Raw genomic sequence first — 24049 nt, 5'->3', positions numbered from 1 at the left:
GACCGCAGTACACCACTATTGAACCCAGAGCAGTGTCAAAAGGTTGTTGGTTGGATAGCAGATAATGCTTCCAGGCATTTGCCACCACCACTACCACACTGTCTTCCATACGGTCAAGTCTCAGTAGCCGTGAGTCTGGACTGCATATTCCTCACCCTGATCCTTTTTCCTCTCACCATTCCGAGTGCCTGGAGACAACTGATCCCACACTTGGACACTCAGAAGAGCTGTTCACTTTCCATTTGTAGATTAGGAACTCTCGCCAGGCCAGCTTCAAGTGAGTCAAGAGGAGAATGTGTGTAGCGATGCCAAAATATTTGAGCAGCCACGGTCACACCATGGCAACGGTGGAAAAGTGCAATTACTGTCGCAAGAGGTGAATGACGTTGCTGATGAGACCCAATTGCCAGAAAGTCAGGAGGAGGACTAGGGTGCGGAAGTTGAAGAGGTGGTAGATGATATAATGATATAGTAACTGACCCAACCTGGCAGGGGAAAATACAGAGCGAGGACAGCAGCACACATGGGGAGGGAGGCGTAGCACCACAACAGGCAGGAAGAAGCAGTGTTGTGGCCGCAGACACAAGGTGGGAAAGCGTTCCTCGTAATGCCATCACGACTGAAGTTGCCATACAACTGTTAGGTCTTCCTGAGTCTGGTTATTTTTTAAAGACTCTGCAGATAACCTCAAAAAGGCCATTTGTATTACCTGCCAGGCCAGCATCAGCAGGGGAGCACCCAACTTTGTGGGCCGAACCCCAGGGTCCAGAAACAGTGTCTGCGGGTGACACCACTGCATCTTCCGCTGTTGTGCGTGTACGCCAATCCCCTGTCCATGTCGCATGCCAAGATGCCTCCCGCCCTGCACCTGTCGCTGCATACTCTCAACTAGCACCATCAGCAAGCACATCCACATCCTTGTCCCAGAGCAGCGTTCAGTTGTCCCTACCCCAGTTCTTGGAACGCAAGTGCAAATACGCAGCCAACGCCCCACAGGCCACACTACTAAATTCACACATTTCACGACTACTTGCACTTGAAATGTTGCCTCTTAGGCTTATGGAGACTGAAGCTTTCCACAACCTGATGGCGCCGGCCTTCCCTAGGTACTCAGTCCCCAGCCTCCACTATTTCTCCCTGTGTTCCGTCCCCACATTTCACAAGCACGTGTCCCACAACATTAGCCGTGCCCTCAACAACACAGTTACTGGGAAAGTCCACCTATTACCATGGACATGTGGACAAGCTCTTGTGGGCAGGGATAGTACATCTCGCTGACGACACTCTGGGTTAATATAATGGAAGCCGGGACCCAGTCGGACCTTGGGACGTAACACGTCCTCTCGATGCTGAGGATTGCGGGCCCTGGGTCAATCAGGGTTTCCCCCACATTCTACAGCTCCTGCACCTCCATTTCCGAAATGACCACATCAGTCGCAAGCTGGAAGCACTGCAGCACTGCCTTGGCCAAGCGGCAACAGTCTGTGCTGAAGCTAATATGCTTAGTTTGCAGCTTCTAGCTCACCGACTGATTTGCGATGTCCCCACGCGTTGGAACTCTACATTGCAGATTTTGGGAAGGATTTGTGAGCAGAAGAGGGCAGTTGTTGACCACCAAAATCAACAAGGCCATCAGTATTTAGTTCAGACTCCACACATAAGACCTCAGGAATTTACATGGATGTCAGACATATGTACCATCCTCCAAAACTTTGAGGACTCCTCCAAGATGGTGAGTGACGATGACACGATAATTAGCGACACCATTCCGCTTCTCTGTCTTCTAAAATGCTCTCTGCTCACAATTAAAGAGGATGCATTGCAGGCGGAGCATGATGAGATGGAGCAAGGAACCATACAGGGTGATTCCACAGAGCCCAGCCTCATCTCATCACAACGTGATTGGGTGACAATGAGGAAGAGGAGGAGGAAGAACAGGAGCTAGTTTCCTGCGCTATAGACGGTACTATCTGCACAATTGTCATACCGTCTGTTCAGCGTGGATGGCCTGAGGACAGGGACGAGGAGGATGAGGAGGAGAGCATGGTCAGTCTTCCTCTTGGTGAAGACACGGAAGTCTTGCCTCTTTGCAGTCTGGCACACATGGCTGAGTTTATGTTACGCTGCCTTTCCCGTGACCCTCGCGTTGTCCAAATTTTGGGTGACAGTCATTACTGGTTGGTGACACTTCTAGACCCACGCTACAAGGAGAACTTTCTGCCTCTTATTCCTGTGCAGGACAGGCCTAATAAAATGGGGCAGTACGAGAAGGCCCTTGTTGCAGAATTATTGAAAAAATTCCATCTGAAAATGCTGGCGACAGAGGTCACAGTTCGTTGGACAATGAAGGAGAACAGACGAGAGAGACACAAATGCTATCCAGCAGAGACAGGGGAACACTGTCAAAGTTCTGGGACAGTTTTCTCAGACCCTCCCATTGCACAGGCCCTGAGGCGTGGGGTACTCTCACAAGGAGGGAAAAGTTTGGGAAGATAGTGAGGGAGTATCTTGCCGACCGTACCAACGTCCTCCGTGATTCCTCTGTGCCTTATAATTATTGGGTATCCAAGCTGGACACGTCGCATGAACTCGCTCTCTATGCCTTAGAGGTCCTGGCCTGCCCTGCCGCTAGCGTTTTGTCAGAGCGGGTTTTCAGTAACACCAGTGGAATTAAACCGATAGGTGCATCCGCCTGTCAACTGAAAATGCTGACAGGCTGACACTTATAAAAATGAACAAGGGTTGGATTGGGCCAGACTTCTCAACACCACCGAATGATAGCAGCGTAATATAAACTCAAATTTAGTGGGGTATTTTTTGGGAGGTCTAACTCTATTCCCATGCACCTCTGTCTTCACACCCAGATATGGGTATACGCTTCCTGATTTTGTCTATTTGCTCTTGTCCTCCTCTTTCTCCGCATCATCATCCTCCTTCATATCACCACTATATCTACCATATCTACATCTCTTGCAAGGGACATTAGAGTTTCTCCAAATTTTTGGCAGCCGTTGCATTCACTGCATAGGCAAACAGTATGAGAGACCCACTTCCTAATAATGGGAACATTGTTTTCAGGAGGTCCTCCGACCTCTACGTCTCTTGCAAGGGGCATTGGAGTACTTCCAAATATTTGGCAGCCATTGCATTCACTACTTAAGCAAACAGTATGGTAGACCCACTCCATTTTAAAGGGAACATTTTGTACTCGTTACTGTAGCCCAGCTCCATGTGTCTTTAAATTGTTAGTAGGGTTTTTCATAAATTTTGGCAGCCGTTGGACTCACTGCATACCCTATAACTGAAAAGCAGACCTTCTACTTTATAATGGAAACATGTCGTACTCGTTACTGTGGCCCACCTCTATGTGTGTTTGGCAGCCGTTGCATTCACTCCGTAGGCAAACAGTATGGGAGACCCACTCCATTTTAATGGGAACATTTCGTACTCGTTACTGTAGCCCAGTCTTTAAATTGTTAGTAGGGTTTTCCTAACTTTTGTTTGCCTTTGGATTCACTGCATACCCTATAACTTGATAGCAGACCATCTCCTTTCTAATGGGAACATATCGTTACTGTGGCCCAGCATAATGTGTCTTTAAATTGTCAGTGGGGTTTTTCCTAAATTGTGGCAGCCGATGGACTCACTGCATACCCTATAACTGGATAGCAGACCTTCTCTTTCTAATATGAACATGTTGTTACAGTGGCCCAGCTCTATGTGTCTTTAAATTGATAGTGGGGTTTTTCCTAAATTTTGGCAGCCGTTGGACTCACTGTATAGCAGACATTCTCCTTTCTAATGGGAACAGGTCGTTACTGTGGCCCAGCTCTATGTGTCTTTAAATTGTTAGTGGGGGTTTTTCCTAAATTTTGGCAGCCGTTGGACTCACTGCTTACTCTATAACTGTATAGCAGACCGTCTCCTTTTTAATGGGAACATGTCGTTACTGTGGCCCAGCTCTATGTGTCTTTAAATTGTTAGTGATGTTTTTCCTAAATTTTGGCAGCCCTTGCAGTCACAGCATGGGCATTAACACTATAGGAGACCCATTTTTTCACTGAGACCCTCCTCTATGTCTCTTCAAAGGGGTATTGGGTTGCGTCCAAATTTTTGGCAGCCCTTGCAGTCACTGCATACACAATAGTATAGGAGACCCACTCTCTAATTATGGGAACAACAAAGCATTGCCGACTGCTGGCCCTTTAAGAATAGTAACAGGATGAGTCTGATGATGTTTCACACACCATATGGCCAGATAAGGTTGTAAAATGTCAAAATGACATTTCCCGGTGAATGCATTTATTTTGGTTGAAAGCAATGCAAAAGTGTAAAAACGCATCAAAAACGCTATGTGTGAGCATAGCCCTAGGTGTGGAGGAGCATTTTTGTTTTTGGTTATTTATTTTCCCTTATATACAAGTCATTGTCCTGGAAAGGATGTTCTTTAACATATTTCCCAGGACAATCCATTTTGGTTTCGTTTTTGTATGTTTTATTGTGAGTCCGTAAAAGTGGCATAATACCTCTGACAATGTTGTTGATAGCAGTGACCTGAGAGTCAGAAATGCTTCCAGGGGTCTTCCTTATGTTGTTCCCATGTCATTTGAGCACTGTTCCCATCGATTTGAGCAATTTTTAGGCCCTCTGCAGACCACCGGGGAGAGCCGCCGGAAAAATGCTCGAGTTTCCCATAGACTTACATTGGGCTCGTTGCTCGGACCGAGCACTCGAGCATTCCAATTTGCTCGACCCGAGCAACGAGTAACGAGCATTTTAGTACTCGCTTATCACTAGCGGTGTCCTGTCACTCACTGAGCGCTGCTCCGGAGCTGCTCACTCTCCCTAGCTCCTCTGTGTCAGCGGTCGCAAATTGTCATCAGAAGTGATCCCATATTACTGCGGTAATAATTGTGACATTTTTTTGAGCGTGTCAAATATTACTCTCCATTTAAAGTCTGCCACCTGGGTGTTGTTCATCCTATTCACACTTGGTCGCTGACCAGTACCACTAGTGATGAGCGAACCTGCTTGTCACTGCTTGGTACTTGCCCGAGCATCTCACTGCTTGAGATGCTCGGCGCTCGGCAAGTATTTCCGGGATGCTCGGGCGAGAGTTCGGGTCCCCTCCCTGCTTGCTTAGCGCACTTTAGAGAGCCAATGAACATGCAGGGATTGTCTGCCACTCACTGTAATGCCGTAGCCATCTTGGTAGTGGCATTACAGTGATTGGCTGCCCCCATAGCGTCATCAGGTCTATATGAAACCTGGTGAGCCTATGCTCATCACAGTCTAACCTTCAGACAGGCAGAGGTGCTGCTGTGTGAGGGACAGAATTGGCGGTGTAATAGTAAGGTATAGGTATTTCACACCAGGATACATATCCTCCCATCACACAGGCCCTGAGGCGCGGGGTACCCTCACAAGGAGTGAAAAGTTTGGAAAGATGGTGAGGGAGTACCTTGCCGACCATACCAACATCCTCCGTGATTCCTCTGTGCCTTATAATTATTGGGTATCCAAGCGGGACACGTGGCATAAACTGGCTCTCTACGCCTTGGAGGTCCTGGCCTGCCCTGTCGCTAGCCTTTTGTCAGAGCAGGTTTTTAGTGCCAACGGGGGAATTATAATTGATAGGCGCATCCACCTGTCAACTGAAAATGCTGACAGGTTGACTCTTATAAAAATGAACAAGGGCTGGATTGGGGAAGACGTCTCAACACCACCGAATAATAGCAGCGTAACAAACTCAAATCCAGTGTCTTTTTTTGGGAGGTCTATTCCCATGCACCTCTTCACACCCAGACATGGGTATTCTTCCTGATTTTGTCTATTTTCTGTTGTCCTCCTCCTTCTCCTCATCCTCATCCTCCATCACCATATCGCCAGAGTAACCGTGATGCATCACCCACATAATTTTTTTTAAGGGTGTTTATTATGCCTGTAGGAGATGTTTGTTATATAGTATGTTCATGTATACCCCCCAAGGGTAAATGTTTTTCAGCCTATACAAGTATCTCCTATACAAGTATAGGAGACCCACTTCTTTGTAATGGGAACATTTTTTTAAATGAGGCCCTCCTCTAAGTCTCTTCCAAGGGGCATTGGATTGCGTCCAAATTTTTGGCAGCCCTTGTAGTCACTGCATACGCAAAAACAGTATAGGAGACCCGCTCCTTTTATAATGGGAACTTTTTTTTTACTGAGGCCCTGTCTTTTCAAAGGGGTATTATCGCGCACAGTGTGGGAAAGACTAAGTGCAACACGAAGGGACGAGGGGAAGGAAGTCCAGACACTAGGGAAAGGGGGAGTTGAGACCCCTAGTCAGGTTTAATAACACCATGCCTCACCTACCGTCCCTATATTTGTTCCACATCAATTGCCGAGCAGGAAACCTAAGCCCTGTATATTCCTAGAGCTACGCCCTGGATAGGGAGGGGGGTGAGCACTGGTTAGTTCCCACTATAAACTAAAGACAACAAGAGAGACAACCAAAGGTGGAGAAACTTAGCTTGAGCAGACTCCAGAGAGATAACACCAAACGTCCTCCAAGGGCACCAGAGAGGAAGTAAGCCGACTGCTGAAGCTCCAAGCCTTCACAAGGGATAGTGTGAATATCACTGGCGACTCCCTGAAGAAGACTGAGAGTTTATAAACACCAAAATGTGTCAATCAGAGTAGGAGGGAGGTTGCCGCTGGTTCCAAAAGTCAGAAAGATTAAGAAGGCGTCTGCAATGCCAAACGCAGAGACCTTCTGCAGCCAGATGCAGAGTGACTCTGTTGCATCTGACACACTTGTGACAGGTATTGGGATGCGTCAAAAATTTAGGCAGCCGTTGTAGTCATTGCATACGCAATAACTGTATAGCAGAACCGCTCCTTTATAATGGGAATATTTTGTTACTGAAGCCCTCCTCTATGTGTCTTCAAATTGGTATTGGGGTATTTCGAAAATATAGGCAGCCGCTGCATTCACTAGATATGCAATAACAGTATAGGAGATCCGCTCCTTTTGTAATGAGAACATTTTTTTACCTAGGCCCTCCTGTATGAGTCTTCAAAGGGGTTTTGTCATTTTTCCAAATTTTGGGCAACACTTGCAGTCACTGCATACGCAATAACAGTATAGCAGACCCGCTACTTTATAATGGGAACATTTTTTTAAACTGAGACCCTCTTCTATGTCTCTTCAAAGGGGTATTGAGGTTTTCTCAAATTTTGGCCAGGCCTTGCAGTCACTGCATATGCAATAACAGTATAGTTAATAATGGAAACAGCAAAGCCCTCTAACAATAGTGAGGACCGACTGCTGGCCCTTTAACAATAGTAAGTGCCGCCTGATGGCCCTGTAACAAGAGGCTTTGTGACTTTCAGAGTCCTTCCTTCATAAATGAAACAGGATATGTCTGATCATGTCTCACATACCACATGGGCCGATAAGGTAGTAAAATGTTAAAATGACATTTACAGGTGAATGTATTTTTCGCCATTGAAAGCAATGCAAAACTGCAAAAACGCAGAAAAAAATGCTACGTGTGAACATAGCGCAAGGTCAGGAGGAGCATTTTTTTTGTGTGTATGTTTTTGCCTTATATACAAATCATTACCCTGGAAAGACTGTTTCTTAACGTCCAGGAAAATCCATTTTGGCTTTGTTTTGGTATGTTTTATTGTGAGTCTGTAAAAGTCGTGTAATACTTTGACAACATTGTTCACAGCAGTGACCTGGAAGTCAGAGATGCTTCCAAGGGTCTTCCCCATGTTTCTATGTCATTTGAGCACTGATATATATTGATTTGACCAATTTTTCAGCCCCCTGCAGACCTCTGGGGTGGGCTGCCGGAAAAATACTAGATTTTCCCAATGACTTACATTGGGCTCGTTACTTGGGTTGAGCACCCGAGCATTCCAATTTACTCGACCCGAGCAATGAGCACCTGAGCATTTTAGTGCTCGCTCACCACTAATGCTGGGATATTCAACTGGGGCGCCATCATGGTACAGAGGCTGTGATCACTGCCACAGCCTCTGCCCACTCCCTGAAAGAAGCATCATCAGTGATATCCATTACAGGGGCCGGTTAGTCCCTGCTCTACTGAGCATGTGTCAGTTGTCAATTCCGACATATGCTCAGTACGAGCTCCTTTGATCAGGTTATCCAGGATTACTTCATTTTTTTACCAAGGGCCTAAGAACCAACAGGCAAATAAGTAGTTGTTAACTATCTGTCTGTTGTGCCCGGCGCTGATCTCTGCCGGCACAGAGCAGACGAAGATTCAACAGCTCCTGCTGACGTCATGTCGACAGAGCAGCGACTTCTCTTCCGCTCTGCTCTGCTGACTGGCCATAGAATACTGTCTTATATTTACCCTGCCTTCGATTATTGTGAAATTTATGCAATCTATCTGCTCTGTCCCTAATTAATATCTATTGTATGATTTTTGATTTAGTATTGGTCATTTATATAACCAGTACTATTGTGATGAATCATCTGTGTGGTTTTAATATAATTTAATAAAATTATAGTTTTTAGTGGGGGATATTCTTCTTTAGTTTTTTTTTTTTGGCCCCCTAACGTCATAAGTAAATAGTTTTTTGGTAGTTTTGGCACAATCTCAGACAATAGCATTTAAATAACGTGGTCACCATTGCCCACGAATAGGACAGTATGTATCGGGTGTCAGGATCTCTTTAATTATAATCACATATGAACAAGTTCTAATATTAGAAATGTCGATAAATATTCTGCAATTATTAGATTCAATATAAAATAAATAAAACCTATTTTTTAATTTGCCATCTTCTTTCCAGTTATGGGATCTGGCCATACAGAATATTCAAAAAACACGGAATACCCGGTCCAAGACCCCTACCATTTATTGGAACTTTTCTTGAAAACAAAGATGTGAGTATAAAGATGGACTCATCTTATTCCATACATTATATTAGTGTATTCTATTATAAATGTGTTTACTAAATAAAGCAAATAAAATAATAGACTCTATTATTAGTTTTGCGGGTATAACTTATTTCAGTAAGCAGCAAAACTTCGGAAAACTATTCTTACTATTACAATTCCACATTATTCCTTAGTATAGTTTACTTCGTTTCCCTGTTTGTGCAACTACAGGCAAACAAGGCACATGTTTGAACTGTATCAATATGAAAGACTAAAGGTTTTTTATTACTGGCCAAGGTAAAGCTTCACTGACAAAAAGTATTTGTGTAGAACAAATGTGATGGGTGCAGGGTGGTAGTTATGGCGAAGGACTACTGCTGTGCTCCCACATCCTGACTACCCACAAAGAGAAAATAGTGTTCAGTCTGTTTTGTAGTTTGCGTGTACTGAATAACACTCACAGTTTTCCTTGAGAGTCAAATCTGCTCCAGGGTTCCAACTTGAGCTGCAGGCAGACAACCAAGCACAGACTCTTGTTCCTTTTTCAACAGAACAATACAGTGTCCATTTTAGGACATGATCAGATATCAAAGTCAAATATCAGAATGATGTCAGTTTGAGGCTAAATACCCTGTCTGAGAACTGATTTTGTTAAGTGATTTTGATATATGACTTTGTCAAGTGACTTTGATATGTCACTTTGATAAGTGACTTTGACATCTGACCAAAAATTAAAGTGCGGCTGGTTTATTGCAATCCTCATAAACCACGTCCCCAGAAAACATAAATACAGCCTTTGTCCGGCAGAAGGTAAAACGTAAAATAACAAGTTCATACAATAGTGCTTGTTAGCCCACCAGTTTCCAAGTCCTTTAGCAAAGGAATTTCTTCCAGGAGACCTGCAGTCTCCATACATTCAGCATGTGTGAAACAAACAGCTCCAGAGCTGCTACATTCAGGCCCACCCCACTCCAGTACTTTGCCAGTGACTTTGTCACAACACACAGACACATAACTCTATAAAGAAGGATCCTCTACAGCAGGGGTGCACAGTCTGTGACACAAAGGACACTCGCGGCATGGAATGTCATTCTGTGCGACACCCCCCCCCCCAACCATATCGACGGAAAAATGCTTGACTGACAGGTTAGCTGTATCTGAGCAGCCACACATAGAAGAGTAGTAGCAGCAGCTGAGGAGCAGGCAGGGACTGGCAAGTACTAATGGCACCCTGTGTAGACATCTCAGGGTGCCTCATACATCAGGAGAATTAGGTCTCTTATTTTATTTGAAACTCCAGAAAGTCATATGTGAATTAGACAGGCGGCCTTTCCTGTCTATGGCTCGCTGTACTGTAGATTATAGGAGTTCTGAATAGTGTTGAGCGATACCTTCCAATATCGGGAAATATCGGATCGGATTGGATCGGACCGATACCCAAAAAATATCGGATATCGCCGATTCCAATACCGGAAACCAATGCAAGTCAATGGGACACAAATATTGGAATGAAAATAAACCCTTTCTTTCCTTGTAGGTTAATTCTACATGAAGGAAAACAACTAAGAATAATGTAGAATGTATTGGGGGAGGTGGAGGTGACATTAAAGGCATAGAGGTTTAGCCCAATCAAATGGAATATCAGGAATTAATTTTTTTTAAGACATTCGGAGTTACAAAGATATTGAGTATGTTAAGCTTTTTATATTTTGTCAGATATTTATGTTTCACTACTTCCATGCTCTTCACCTTCTTTTTTACTTCTCCCACACTTTCTCCTTCATCATCCTCAGCAGCAGCATCTTTTTCATCAATTTCTTCTTCACCTTATTCATCTTCTTCTTCTTCACCTTCTTCCTATTATTCTTTTTTTTTACATTCTTCATATTCTTCTTATTCAACTATTCTTCTTCTACATCATATTCTTAGTTGTGACAGGCATTCCTGTAGTTCTATCTATAAAAGTTTGAAGATTACATCTTCCGTTCTGCCTGTCACAAAAGATTTACAGCAGGATTTGTCCGCCTTCAGTTTGGCCTGCAGCAGCAGGTATTTTCCAGGGGCACCACGAGGAGGAACGGACTCACCCCCATACACTGCTTAGTCTTCTTGGTCATCTTCTTCAGGGTCATCTTCTTGGTCTTCTTTGGGGTGGTCTTCAGGGTCGTCGTCTTCAGGGTCATCTTCTTCTTCGGGGTGGTCTTCAGGGTCGTCGTCTTCAGGGTCGTCGTCTTCGGGGTCCTCGTCTTCTTTGGGGTGGTCTTCAGGGTCGTCGTTTTCAGGGTCGTCATCTTTGGGGTCCTCGTCTTCTTCGGGGTGGTCTTCAGGGTCGTCGTCTTCAGGGTCGTCGTCTTCAGGGTCGTTGTCTTCTTCGGGGTGGTCTTCAGGGTCGTCATCTTCAGGGTCGTCGTCTTCGGGGTCCTCGTCTTCTTCGCGGTGGTCTTCTGGGTCGTCGTCTTCAGGGTCGTCGTCAGGGAGATCCAGAGTGATTACCAAAAACCATTTCAAAAAGTTTGAATTTGGAAATGTAGCAGAAGGTACAAGAAGGATGAGGAACTGCCGAAAACCAGCTGACGGAACTGGAACCCGGATGGGTAGCAGAAGGTACAAGAGCCAATGGAACTACCGAGGACCAGCTGATGGTACTGGAACCCAGTTACTAAGCAGGAGGTACCTGTGCCAGAAAGCACTACCAAGGACCAGCAGACGTTAGTGGAACTCGGATACTGAAAAGGAGGCACCTAAGCCAAAGGCACTGCCTGGAACCAGCTGATGTTACTGGAACCCAGGGGGACATGTTCAAGATTGACTTCCAAAGAACCAGCTAATGGTACTGGAACTCAGATAGGCAGCAGAAGGTACACATGAAAAAAAACGTTGCAAGGCCGCGAGCCGGCCGGAGTTACTGAAACCCACAGTCCTACAGGGGGTGCTTGTCCTATTGGCACTATGGAACCAGCCTTCATTGCCAGATCCAGCAGCCCACATAGGAGTCACCTAAACTGCAGGCACCATAGAGTCGGCTAACCCGACCGCAACACGACAGGACAACGTATTGGAGGCAAAGTGACGTTGACACTACCCGGAAACAGCTGGGGTGCTGGAACCAGGCTGGGCAGGAGGGAGTACCCGTGCCAAAGACACTGCTGGGAAACAGCTGGCAGTGCTGGAACCCAGGGTAAATACTAAAAACAGAGTGGAGCCAGAGGCCTAATTGGAGCAAGTTTAAAATCAGTAGTAGTGTGAATGTGGACAGAGCAGGAGAAATTGCCGGACACACAGCAGGGGATTAGCTGACGTTACTGAACCCCAATAACACTGGAGCAAGTGTTGACTGTGCAAACGGCACGTCTGAGCAGCAACTGGCGGTGTTGGAGCCCAGGGTAAATACTGAAAATGGAGAGGAGCCAGAGGCCTAATTGGAGCAAGTTTAAAATCAGTAGTAGTGTGAATGTGGACAGAGCAGGAGAAATTGCCGGACACACAGCAGGGGATCAGCTGACGTTACTGAACCTCAATAACACTGGAGCAAGTGTTGACTGTGCAGACGACACTTCTGAGCAGCAACTGGTGGTGTTGGAGCCCTGGGTAAATACTGAAAACAGAGAGGAGCCAGAGGCCTAATTGGAGCAAGTTTAAAATCAGTAGTAGTGTGAATGTGGACAGAGCAGGAGAAATTGCCGGACACACAGCAGGGGATCAGCTGACGTTACTGAACCCCAATAACACTGGAGCAAGTGTTGACTGTGCAGACGGCACTTCTGAGCAGCAACTGGCGGTGTTGGAGCCCAGGGTAAATACTGGAAACAGAGAGGAGCCAGAGGCCTAATTGGAGCAAGTTTAAAATCAGTAGTAGTGTGAATGTGGACAGAGCAGGAGAAATTGCCGGACACACAGCAGGGGATCAGCTGACGTTACTGAACCCCAATAACACTGGAGCAAGTGTTGACTGTGCAGACGGCACTTCTGAGCAGCAACTGGCGGTGTTGGAGCCCAGGGTAAATACTGAAAACAGAGTGGAGCCAGAGGCCTAATTGAAGCAAGTTTAAAATCAGTAGTAGTGTGAATGTGGACAGAGCAGGAGAAATTGCCGGATACACAGCAGGGGATCAGCTGACGTTACTGAACCCCAGTAACACTGGAGCAAGTGTTGACTGTGCAGACGGCACTTCTGAGCAGCAACTGGCGGTGTTGGAGCCCAGGGTAAATACTGAAAACAGAGAGGAGCCAGAGGCCTAATTGGAGCAAGTTTAAAATCAGTAGTAGTGTGAATGTGGACAGAGCAGGAGAAATTGCCGGACACACAGCAGGGGATCAGCTGACGTTACTGAACCCCAATAACACTGGAGCAAGTGTTGACTGTGCAGACGGCACTTCTGAGCAGCAACTGGCGTTGTTGGAGCCCAGGGTAAATACTGAAAACAGAGAGGAGCCAGAGGCCTAATTGGAGCAAAGTTTAAAATCTGTAGTAGTGTGAATGTGGACAGAGCAGGAGAAATTGCCGGACACACAGCAGGGGATCAGCTGACGTTACTGAACCCCAATAATACTGGAGCAAGTGTTGACTGTGCAGACGGCACTTCTGAGCAGCAACTGGCGGTGTTAGAGCCCAGGGTAAATACTGAAAACGGAGAGTAGCCAGAGGCCTAATTGGAGCAAGTTTAAAATCAGTAGTAGTGTGAATATGGACAGAGCAGGAGAAATTGCCGAACACACAGCAGGGGATCAGCTGACGTTACTGAACCCCAATAACACTGGAGCAAGTGTTGACTGTGCAGACGGCACTTCTGAGCAGCAACTGGTGGTGTTGGAGCCCTGGGTAAATACTGAAAACAGAGAGGAGCCAGAGGCCTAATTGGAGTAAGTTTAAAATCAGTAGTAGTGTGAATGTGGACAGAGCAGGAGAAATTGCCGGACACACAGCGGCGGATCAGCTGACGTTACTGAACCCCAATAACACTGGAGCAAGTGTTTACTGTGCAGACGGCACTTCTGAGCAGCAACTGGCGGTGTTGGAGCCCAGGGATTACAGTTCAGTTGGTAGAAACATGAACACAACAGGAGACCTGGATACTGTTGACAACCAATTATTTAATCTGGAAGAGGACTGGCAAATTCATGCGAGATCCAGGCCTTGTTCATTTTCAGAAAAGTAAGCCTGTCAACGTTATCGGAGGATAGTCGGATGCGACGGTCTGTTAGTACACCACCTGCGGCACTAAAGAAGCGTTCCGGTAATACACTAGCAGCAGGGCAAGCCAGCACCTCCAGTGCATACTGGCTAAGCTCTGGCCATGTATCCAGCTTAGAGACCCAAAACTTAAAGGGGGAAGAGCCGTCTGGGAGTACACTGAGAGGGCAAGACATGTAGTCTGTCACCATCTGACGGAAACGTTGCCTCCTGCTGACTGGAGCCGTCTGCGATGGTGTAGACATTTGTGGCGGGGACACAAAACTTTGTCCCATTTGGGCCATACTGCTCTTGCCTTGTGCTGAGGCGCTGCTTCTGCTCCCTCTTTGTGCAGAGCTTCCTCCACTGCCTCGACGCACTGAGCTGCTTTGTAAAGTACTAGCAGCACTGCTCTCGGGTGGAATGGAGAACATGATGGAATGCACCAGTGTGTCTTGGTACTCCCGCATTTTACGCTCCCGATTCAACGGTGTTATGAGGCTTTGTAAGTTGTCCCGGTAGCGAGGATGTAGGAGAATGGACACCCAATAATCAGCCGTGTTGAGAATGTGGGCGATGCGGCGGTCGTTTCTCAGGCACTGCAGCATGAAATCAACCATGTGCTGCAGACTGCCAACTGGCCAAGAAATGCTGTCCCCTGCTTGAGGTGTGATCTCTGCCTGCTTTGCATCACCCCACCCTCGCTCTAGATACTGACTACTAGAGCATTGTGTACCTCCATCCTCTGGACAGATATCTTCCTCCTCCATTGACTCCTCCTCATCCTCCTCACAAAGTGTCCCCTGCCTAGGCCTTTGTGAGGAACCACGTTGCGCAGACTGTACAGAAGCAGATGGCATTTGTGACTCCTCATCCTCCACCTCTTCCAAAACCTCCTCCCTTAGTGCTTGCAGTGTTTTTTCAAGCAGGCAGATAAGGGGGATAGTCATGCTGACTAGTGCATCATCTGCACTCGCCATCCGCATGGAATAATCGAAGGCACGCAAAACCTGGCAGATGTCCTTCATAGAGGCCCACTCAGTGGTGGTGAAGTGTGAACGGCGCGCAGTGCGACTTGTTTGCGCCTGCTGCAGCTGGTACTCCATTACTGCTGCCTGCTGCTCACACAACCTCTCCAACATATGTAACGTTGAATTCCACCTGGTGGGTAGGTCACATATGATGTGATGTTCCGGAAGGCGTAATCGGCGCTGCAGAGCTGCAATGCGCGATCTTGCGATGCTGGAACGCCGCAAGTGAGCGCACTCTATGCGGACCTTGTGCAGCAGTGCATCAAGATCTGGATAGTCCCTCAAAAAACTCTGCACGACCAAGTTGAGCACATGTGCCAGACATGGGATGTGAGTGAGGTTGCCTAGGCCCAGAGCTGCCACCAGATTTCGGCCATTGTCACACACTACCATGCCTGGCTGGAGATTCGCTGGCACAATCCACACGTCCCTCTGCTGATTGATGGCATTCCAGAGCTCCTGCGCTGTGTGGCTTTGATTCCCCAAAGAAATTAATTTCAATACGGCCTGTTGACGTTTGGCCACGGCTGTGCTCATATCGGTCGTAACAGGTAACCAACCGTTCATGGGTCGATGTGGAGGTAAACCGTGACGGCTCCTGCAGCGCTGATTCAGAGGAACTGGAGTATGAGGAGGAGTCAATGTGTACAGACTGGATTCCTGCAATCCTTGGAGTTGGCAGAACACGTACAGTGCCACTCTCAAGATCTGTACCCGGCTCCACAACATTTACCCAATGGGCAGTGAGGGAAAGGTATCGTCCGTGTCCATGCTTACTGGTCCACGCATCGGTGGTCAGGTGGACCTTGCTACGGCGTTTTGTAGCGCATGTTTAATTTTTCCCTCCACATGCTGTTGCAGGGCAGGGACGGCTTGCCTGCTGAAATAAAAGCGGCTGGGCACATTGTATTGTGGGACTGCCAATACCATCAAGTTACGGAAGGTGTCAGTCTCCACCAGCCTGAATGATAGCATTTCAAGGGACAGTAATTTTGCAATGCAAGCATTCAGAGCCTGTGCTCGGGGGTGGTTTGCCGAGTATGGGCGCCTTTTCTCCCATGCCTGTGCTAACGATGGCTGTAGACTGGCCTGGGAGTGTGAGGATGACAGGGAACGTGGTGCTGTGGGTGGAATGACACTGTGTCTCTGTACAACAGTGCCAGAGGTTCTTCCATGGCGATCCTGTGAGGAAGCCGAACCAGCTGTGTGTGAGCTGGAGGAAGAGGCTACAACACGAGCTGAAGAGGTGATAGGTGGCGCTGTAGGTTGGCCTAGGTCTTCAGTGTGTCTTTGTAACTCTACCATGTGCTTGGTCCGCACATGTTTCCACATATTTGTATTGAGGTTGCTGACACTTTTCCCTCTTTTCACTTTCTGATTACACAGCTTGCATTTGACAAAGCAAATGTCATCTGCAACTGTGTCAAAAAAGGATTAGGCAATGCAAGTCTTGGGAGCGCCCGTTTTGGGTTTTGAAAGACGCTTGCTCCTAATGGGTGCTGAAGTGGAGGCTACAGGCAACCAAGTCGGCCCCCTCCCTCTCCCTCCTTTTTGGGCCGTTCGGGGAATCTCTTCCAGAGCTGTTCCCACCACCTTCCTGTACCTCACGCTATGATGGGTCAAGGACCTCATCATCTACACTGCCCTCTTCAAACAACTGCTTCTCCTGGGTAGTCTCGAGAGCACAGTACTAGTGTTGAGCCACCCCCGTAGTGTTCGAGTTCGGTTCGGTTCGTCGAACACCCGTGTGTTCGCCGAACTGTTCGCCGAACTGTTCGTCGAACTGTTCGTCGAACACCTTCGAACACCGTTAAAACCAATGGCAGGCAAACAAAAACACATAGAAACACATAGAAAACACCTTCAAAGGTGTCCAAAAGCTGACAAACTGCTCAGAAGACACAACTAACACATGGAAAAGTGACAAGTACATATAGTCATGCGAAAAGAAAAGAGGTGGAGGAGTAAAAGGAGGGGGAGACACAGATATAGGCATGTCATGCCCTTCTAAAATCCAAAAAGTGAGAAGCCGAGACGGCCAGTCCGCTCCTGCCCGTGCCACCTCCGTGTCGCCGGGTTTGTGCCAGAGCCGCGGTGAACCCTGACGGCCAGCCCCCCTCTCCCAATACTGGTGCCTGTCCGCTGGTGGGTCGAGAGAGCCCCCCTGTGGTGGAGGCAGCTCTAAGCTTTTTAATTTAAATTGTCCCTCTAATTTGAATGAATACACTTTAAATCCATTTACAAGGATCTATTGGAGGGCAAGTCTCATGCCAGCAGCCGCGTAATTCCAGCTCCAGTAGCGTCCACTAAAGCTGCTGCAGTTAAAAAGCTTTTATAAGGATCGAGCTCGGCTGTCCACCGCAAGGCATCCTAGTGCCAGTCCCAGCCCCTATGCCTTGGGGTGCCTCCTGATGCTCTTCACTAAGTATCCCGTGGTCCCGAAGCATTTCCTTTGAAAAAATTAAGTGTCCAAACTACAGGTGGTGTAGCTTGCTTAACAGCCGGGATAATCCGCTGACTAGCAGACACTGCTACTAGGCACAAAGTATTTCCTGGGCTAGATGCAGTTAAAAATTTGTAAGTAGATACTCTCGTTGGATGCTGAGAAAGCATTCCATAGAGTCTCCTGGCACGCCATATATGATTCTCTTAAAAAGCTTGGGGTAGGGGTCTAGGGGACCCTTTTATAGCCAAAATCACGGCCCTGTATCACAATACGTCACCAAGGCTGAAGATAAATGGAACTGTAGCACCGAGGGCTCGGTTGCTACAGACGTATTGCACCTCACCCAGAGGTGTGATATCTCACTCTCAGATAAGGATGGAGTGTGGATCAGGACCCGACACCTGCATGCATTACACCACATTGCCGTGGGGCAGGGCGACCAATATGCCCCTGAGATGGGCACGACAGTCCCTGTCCCTGGCTGGAGTGGGGGGAGGGAACACTGAGGAAGGGGAACCCTGCAGTGCAGGAGCAGGGAGGAAGCAGTTCCTGGGTGCATTGAGAAGGGAGTATAAAAGGTGGGCACCATCTTAGTTCAGTGCAGAGAAGTCTGAGCAGAAGTGGCAGGGAGCAGGGGCTCTGCATGAGCTCTGCTCCGGAGGCGGGCCTAGTAACAGAGGCCCAGGCCTGCAAGAGGGAGAAGGAAGGAAGAGGAGCGGAGAAGGCTCCAGGAACGAGGAATGAAGGGATCCCAGGGGTGCGGACGGGCGAGTCGCCACCGCACGCCCGAATCCACCTGCGTGGAGGGGTCAGGCCAAAGGGGGAGACCGGTCCCCGAACTAGTGGAGGCAGGAAACGACCCTCAGCTAGAAACCGGAGGCTCTGACATTTTATGTGGCGCAGCCCCTTGCTCCACCCGCTAGGAAGGCACCACATAGGGTCAGGGAAACTGGCGCCAAGTTTACCAAGAGGAGGCCCGAGGCAGCTGGACAGAAGTGTTGGTAAGAAAGGCCAGACAAAGGACACACAAAGGGGGTCCTGTGAAGCGCTCCAAAGTTATCTGGGAGTTGTCTGAGCCCCTCACCTGGTGAGCACAGTACGACGTGGGCAGCCGTTACCTGCAGACGTGGTCTGGATAATAAGAACTGTGAGTAAAGGCCCTGAACTGCATCACTGACTCCGTGTCGTTACTGCTGCTGCCCTGCACCATCACCCCCATCCTCCGCATACACTGCCCTGAGGCTATACTCCTCCCGTGGGGAGTTATGCTACGCTCTGCTGCACCCACAACACCAGCCTTAGCGGTCTGCCCTGTAGCGGCGGTTCACTCTGACCGCAATCCACGGGTGGCGTAGTCGGACATTTAAACATCAAAACCAAATAAATAGTTCCGCCACTGGTTTGACCGCCCTGAGCCACGGAACCGGATCGCCGCCACGAAGACTACAACCACCAGCATCCACCAAAAAGGGTCCGGCTCCGGGTGTCCCAAGGCCCAGGGGGTGCGTCAGAACATTTTCATCACCTTTCACAATCACCAATGGGACAAGGCAGGGATGTCCTCTGTCCCCTCTCTTATACATCCTAGTGACGGAGCACCTGCTCTCATCAATTCGCCATAACCCCAATATTAGGTGGATTGAGGTGGGAGGCACCGAGTACAAGTGCTCTCTATTTGCTGATGATGTCCTAGTATATATCACTCAATCACATATATCCATCCCTGCTGTTATGGCTGAAATAGATCACTTTGTTACATGGTAAAATTTTAAAATCAATGCAGCGAAGTCTGAGGCCCTCGATGTCTCCCTCCCTAAATCCATATAGGATTCCATCCAGTCCAACTTTCCCTTTGCCTGGCCCTCACAGGGTATCAAATACTTAGGAATTCCTATTCATAGAGACCTCTCCCATCTATGTTATCTTAATTTTGGGCCCTTTATTGAACAATTCCATACAGACCACGGTTGGCAAGTTGGAACTGTGAGATTCACTATGTGCACCACTGGTATTTTGTGGAAAAGCACATGTAAGATTCTGCAACAGTCTCTGCTGATACTCCTGCATGCGTGCATCCCTTTCTATGGCAGGAATAATTTCTGCAAATTTACTTTTGTACCGGGGATCTAACAGTGTGGCAACCCAGTAGTCAGGATTATTTCTAATTCTCACAATTCGAGGGTCATGTTGCAGGTAGTGCAGCAAGAAGGCACTCATGTGTGTTGCGCATCCAGGAGCACCAAGTCCCTGTTGTGTTGGTGGCGAGGTAACAATCATGCTTCCTTCCTCTGTCCTCTCCCCCCAACCTCGCACAACAGAAATGTGATCAAGGTCTCCCTCATCTGATGAGTCTTCCATCAGTTCGTCCTCCACTTCTTCCTGGGCTCCTGCACCTTCCTCACTAGTTTGGCTGCTACCATGCGCCCTGGTAAAATCATCTCCCCCACCCTCACATGCCTGCCGCCCTGGTGCTGCCGACCGTCTGGACCTTGCAGATGTTAGCCCTTCCGCATACAACTCCTCCTCCTCTACTTCCTCCACCTCCTCTTGTGCCACCACCTGACTCCGAATTCTGTTTAACATGTGCTCCAGCATGTAAATCACCGGAATAGTCATGCTGATAATGGCATCGTCAGCACTAAACATCTTCGTCGCCATTTCAAAACTGTGCAGAAGGGTGCATAGGTCCCTGATCTGAGACCACTCCTCCAGCGTGATTTGCCCCACCTCTGAATCTCGTTGGCCCAGGCTATACGTCAGAACGTATTGCACCAGGGCTTGTCGGTGCTGCCACAGTCGCTGCAACATGTGCAGAGTTGAATTCCACCGGGTAGGCACATCGCATTTTAGCCGGTGAAGTGGCAGGCCCAACGACTTCTGTAGAGATGTAAGTCGCTGAGCTGCGGGATGCGAACGGCGGAAGTGAGCACGCAGCGACCGTGCCCACTGCAGAAGGCCATCTAGTCTGGGATAGTGGGCTAAAAATTGATGGACAACCAGGTTCAACACGTGAGCCATACAAGGCACGTGTGTGACATTGCCCCGGCGAAGGGCCGCACCCAGGTTTGCAGCATTGTCGCACACGGCCTTCCCTGGTTTCAGGTCCAGTGGAGACAACCATTCATGAAATTGGTTCTCCAGAGCTGACCACAACTCCTCAGCTGTGTGACTCACATTTCCCAGACATTTCAATGTAAAAACCGCCTGATGACGTTGAGCCCTACTGCCAGCATAGTAAGGAGGTGTGCAGGATCCCTTCTGCGCAGTTAGAAAGCTTGTGGCATGACCAGACAGGCTTTGGGTGCAGGTGGAAGACCGAGAGGAGGTTGAGGAGGCAGAAGCAGTGGAGGAAAAATGACATAAAGAGGATTGACGCACAACTCGTGGGGACGGCAAGACTTGGACAGCAGCCCCTTGTCCTGCTGTCACCATAGTTACCCAGTGCCCAGTCAGCGACATGTAACGCCCCTGTCCATGCCTACTCGTCCAAGTGTCTGTGGTGAAATGCACCCTGTCACACACAGAGTTTCTCAAAGAAGCGGTGATGTTGTGTGCGACATGCTGGTGGAGCGCAGGCACACCTTTCTTTGAGAAGTAGTGCCTACTGGGCATCTGGTACTGGGGCACTGCGACGGACATAAGGTCTCGAAAATCCTCTGTGTCCACCAGGCGGAAAGGCAGCATTTCTGTAGCCAAGAGCTTGCAGATGGTGAAATTCAACCTCTTAGCTTTCTCATGGCTAGGAGGAAATGGTCTTTTACTTGTCCACATCTGAGGGACCGAGGGCTGGCTATTGTGCTTAGACGGGGTTGCTAAGGGTGTCCCCGGCAAACTGCCGGTCTGTGAGGAAGATGCAGGCGGACATGTTAGGTTGCCTTGATCCAAAGGTGGTGCTATCGATGTCGGACAGCGCTCAAGACCAGCTGGTGTTACCACCTCCAAAGAAAATGATGACCTGCCAATCACGCTGGCTGTTGCGGGTAAAGAGGTGGCAGGTCTGCGCCCCAAAACAGGTGTGACTGCTGTCCCCCCAGTCACAGAGGATGAAGAGGCCGCGGATGCACAAGATATGGCAGACGGTGGTTGGCCCGGCCGGCTAGACCGCATTGTAGCACACTGAGCTTCCCACTGCAACTTATGCTTCATGTCCATGTGCCGGTTCATGCATGAAGTACTCAAACTATGTATTTTTTGGCCTCTACTTAGCTTTTGCTGACAAATGTTACAGATAACACGAGTTGGGTCATCTTTATCGATCTGAAAAAATGCCCAGGCTATGCAAGGCTTAGCACCCATGCGACCTGAAGAGCCACCACGACTTGTGGTGAGAGGCAGAGTTGTGTTTGAGGATGCAGTTGTTGACGTGCTTCCAGTACTACGTCTCTGTCCAGGAACGCGCAACCTGACCTCGTCGTCACTAGCATCTTCCTCCACCTCCTCTGCTGACCTCATCTCTTGGCTGACTGTGGGTTGACAGTAAGTGGGATCTCCGACCTCATCATCATCACCCTGTGCGTTATCACACCCGTCGTCCTCAGAGCCAACCTGTTCCTGCCCTGACAAAAAACTAAAGTTGTCGCTCCAATCAGGTATTTGAGTCTTATCATCGTCTTCCTCATTGTCTCCACCAACAGGAGTTACAGTTTGGGAATGAGGGTCTACATTATGGTCAGAACCTTCTGCGTCTGGTCCTGTATCCGACTCATAAAGATTCTGGGCATCAGTGCAGATCATTTCCTTGTCTGGATTCACAGAAGCGCTGGAGTCGACCTCTGATTCCCAGGCTATAGTATGAGTAAACAGCTCTGCAGACTCAACCATCTGTTCTACCTCATACTCAGACGGGCAGCTGGAGATTTGGGAGCTGTGAGGAAGCAAGTGCGATTTGGGTGACACCTTTGAGGACTGGAGTATTTGTGATGTTGAAGTTGATGTGGAGGAGAGCCCACTTAAAGGAGCACTTGATATCCGTTGAAGCACCTGCTGTTTTTGTGCCTCATCTGGAATTTGTAGCGATTGGCGTGGCCGTAAGAAAGGGATCTTATCACATTGTCCGCTAAAAGAAGTAGACATTTTAGTTTGGCTGGAAGATGGTCTTTCTTCTGCACCTACCCCACGGACACAACCTTTTTTCCCCTTCCCAACACGCCTATTCCCCTTTCCACCAGCAGCAGGCCTTTTTCCACTCATTTTGGTGGTTAACTAATTCACAACTCTGGAGTTGTTTGCACAAAAAAACAATGGATGGTAACCGAGCAGAGCTGAGTGGCCAAACTGTGGTATTAGGCCAAAACTATTGGCTGGGTTAGATGCAGAAAAAAATTATTTTTAATTTGCAACCTGATGGAGGTCAGTATAGATGGACTAATAGACCAAGTCCCACACACCGCTAGAAGCCCAAATATTTTTTCAGAGCTAGATGCAGAAATTTTTTTTATTCAATTTGCAACCTGATGGAGGTCAGTATAGATGGACTAATAGACCAAGTCCCACACACTGCTAGAAGCCCAAATATTTTTTCAGAGCTAGATGCAGAAAAAAATTATTTTTAATTTGCAACCTGATGGAGGTCAGTATAGATGGACTAATAGACCAAGTCCCACACACCGCTAGAAGCCCAAATATTTTTTCAGAGCTAGATGCAGAAAAAAATTATTTTTAATTTGCAACCTGATGGAGGTCAGTATAGATGGACTAATAGACCAAGTCCCACACACCGCTAGAAGCCCAAATATTTTTTCAGAGCTAGATGCAGAAAAAAATTATATTCAATTTGCAACCTGCTGGAGGTCAGTATAGAAGGACTAATAGAACAAGTCCCACACACTGCTAGAAGCCCAAATATTTTTTCAGAGCTAAATGAAGAAAAAAATTATTTTTAATTTGCAACCTGATGGAGGTCAGTATAGATGGACTAATAGACCAAGTCCCACACACTGCTAGAAGCCCAAATATTTTTTCAGAGCTAGATGCAGAAAAAAATTATTTTTAATTTGCAACCTGATGGAGGTCAGTATAGATGGACTAATAGACCAAGTCCCACACACTGCTAGAAGCCCAAATATTTTTTCAGAGCTAGATGCAGAAAAAAATTATTTTTAATTTGCAACCTGATGGAGGTCAGTATAGATGGACTAATAGACCAAGTCCCACACACCGCTAGAAGCCCAAATATTTTTTCAGAGCTAGATGCAGAAAAAAATTATATTCAATTTGCAACCTGCTGGACGTCAGTATAGAAGGACTAATAGAACAAGTCCCACACACTGCTAGAAGCCCAAATATTTTTTCAGAGCTAAATGAAGAAAAAAATTATTTTTAATTTGCAACCTGATGGAGGTCAGTATAGATGGACTAATAGACCAAGTCCCACACACTGCTAGAAGGCCAAATATTTTTTCAGAGCTAGATGCAGAAAAAAATTATTTTTAATTTGCAACCTGATGGAGGTCAGTATAGATGGACTAATAGACCAAGTCCCACACACCGCTAGAAGCCCAAAT

The 24049-nt window shown here is 47.6% G+C and overlaps 1 protein-coding gene across 5 annotated transcripts in view; it reads left to right on the top strand.

Moving 5' to 3' along the window:
- The window catches only part of LOC141156752 (cytochrome P450 3A29-like), a 93285-nt gene that overhangs the window by 7153 nt on the left and 62083 nt on the right, over positions 1 to 24049 (top strand). For 3 of the 5 annotated variants that reach the window (XM_073643103.1, XM_073643131.1, XM_073643113.1), the window contains one exon: positions 8812 to 8905. The exons of the other annotated variants lie outside the window; for them this stretch is intronic. In XM_073643103.1, the coding sequence (XP_073499204.1) occupies positions 8812 to 8905 (94 nt within the window). The remainder of the gene's footprint in view (positions 1 to 8811; positions 8906 to 24049) is intronic. 5 annotated transcript variants of the gene reach the window in all.

This window comes from Phyllobates terribilis, unplaced genomic scaffold (assembly GCF_046119375.1).
Source record: "Phyllobates terribilis strain yellow unplaced genomic scaffold, ASM4611937v1 Scaffold_1__5_contigs__length_1240528914, whole genome shotgun sequence".
NCBI classification, from domain to species: Eukaryota; Metazoa; Chordata; class Amphibia; order Anura; family Dendrobatidae; genus Phyllobates; species Phyllobates terribilis.
Note: the sequence above shows the minus strand (reverse complement) of the source record. Positions and strands in the feature narration are given on the sequence as shown.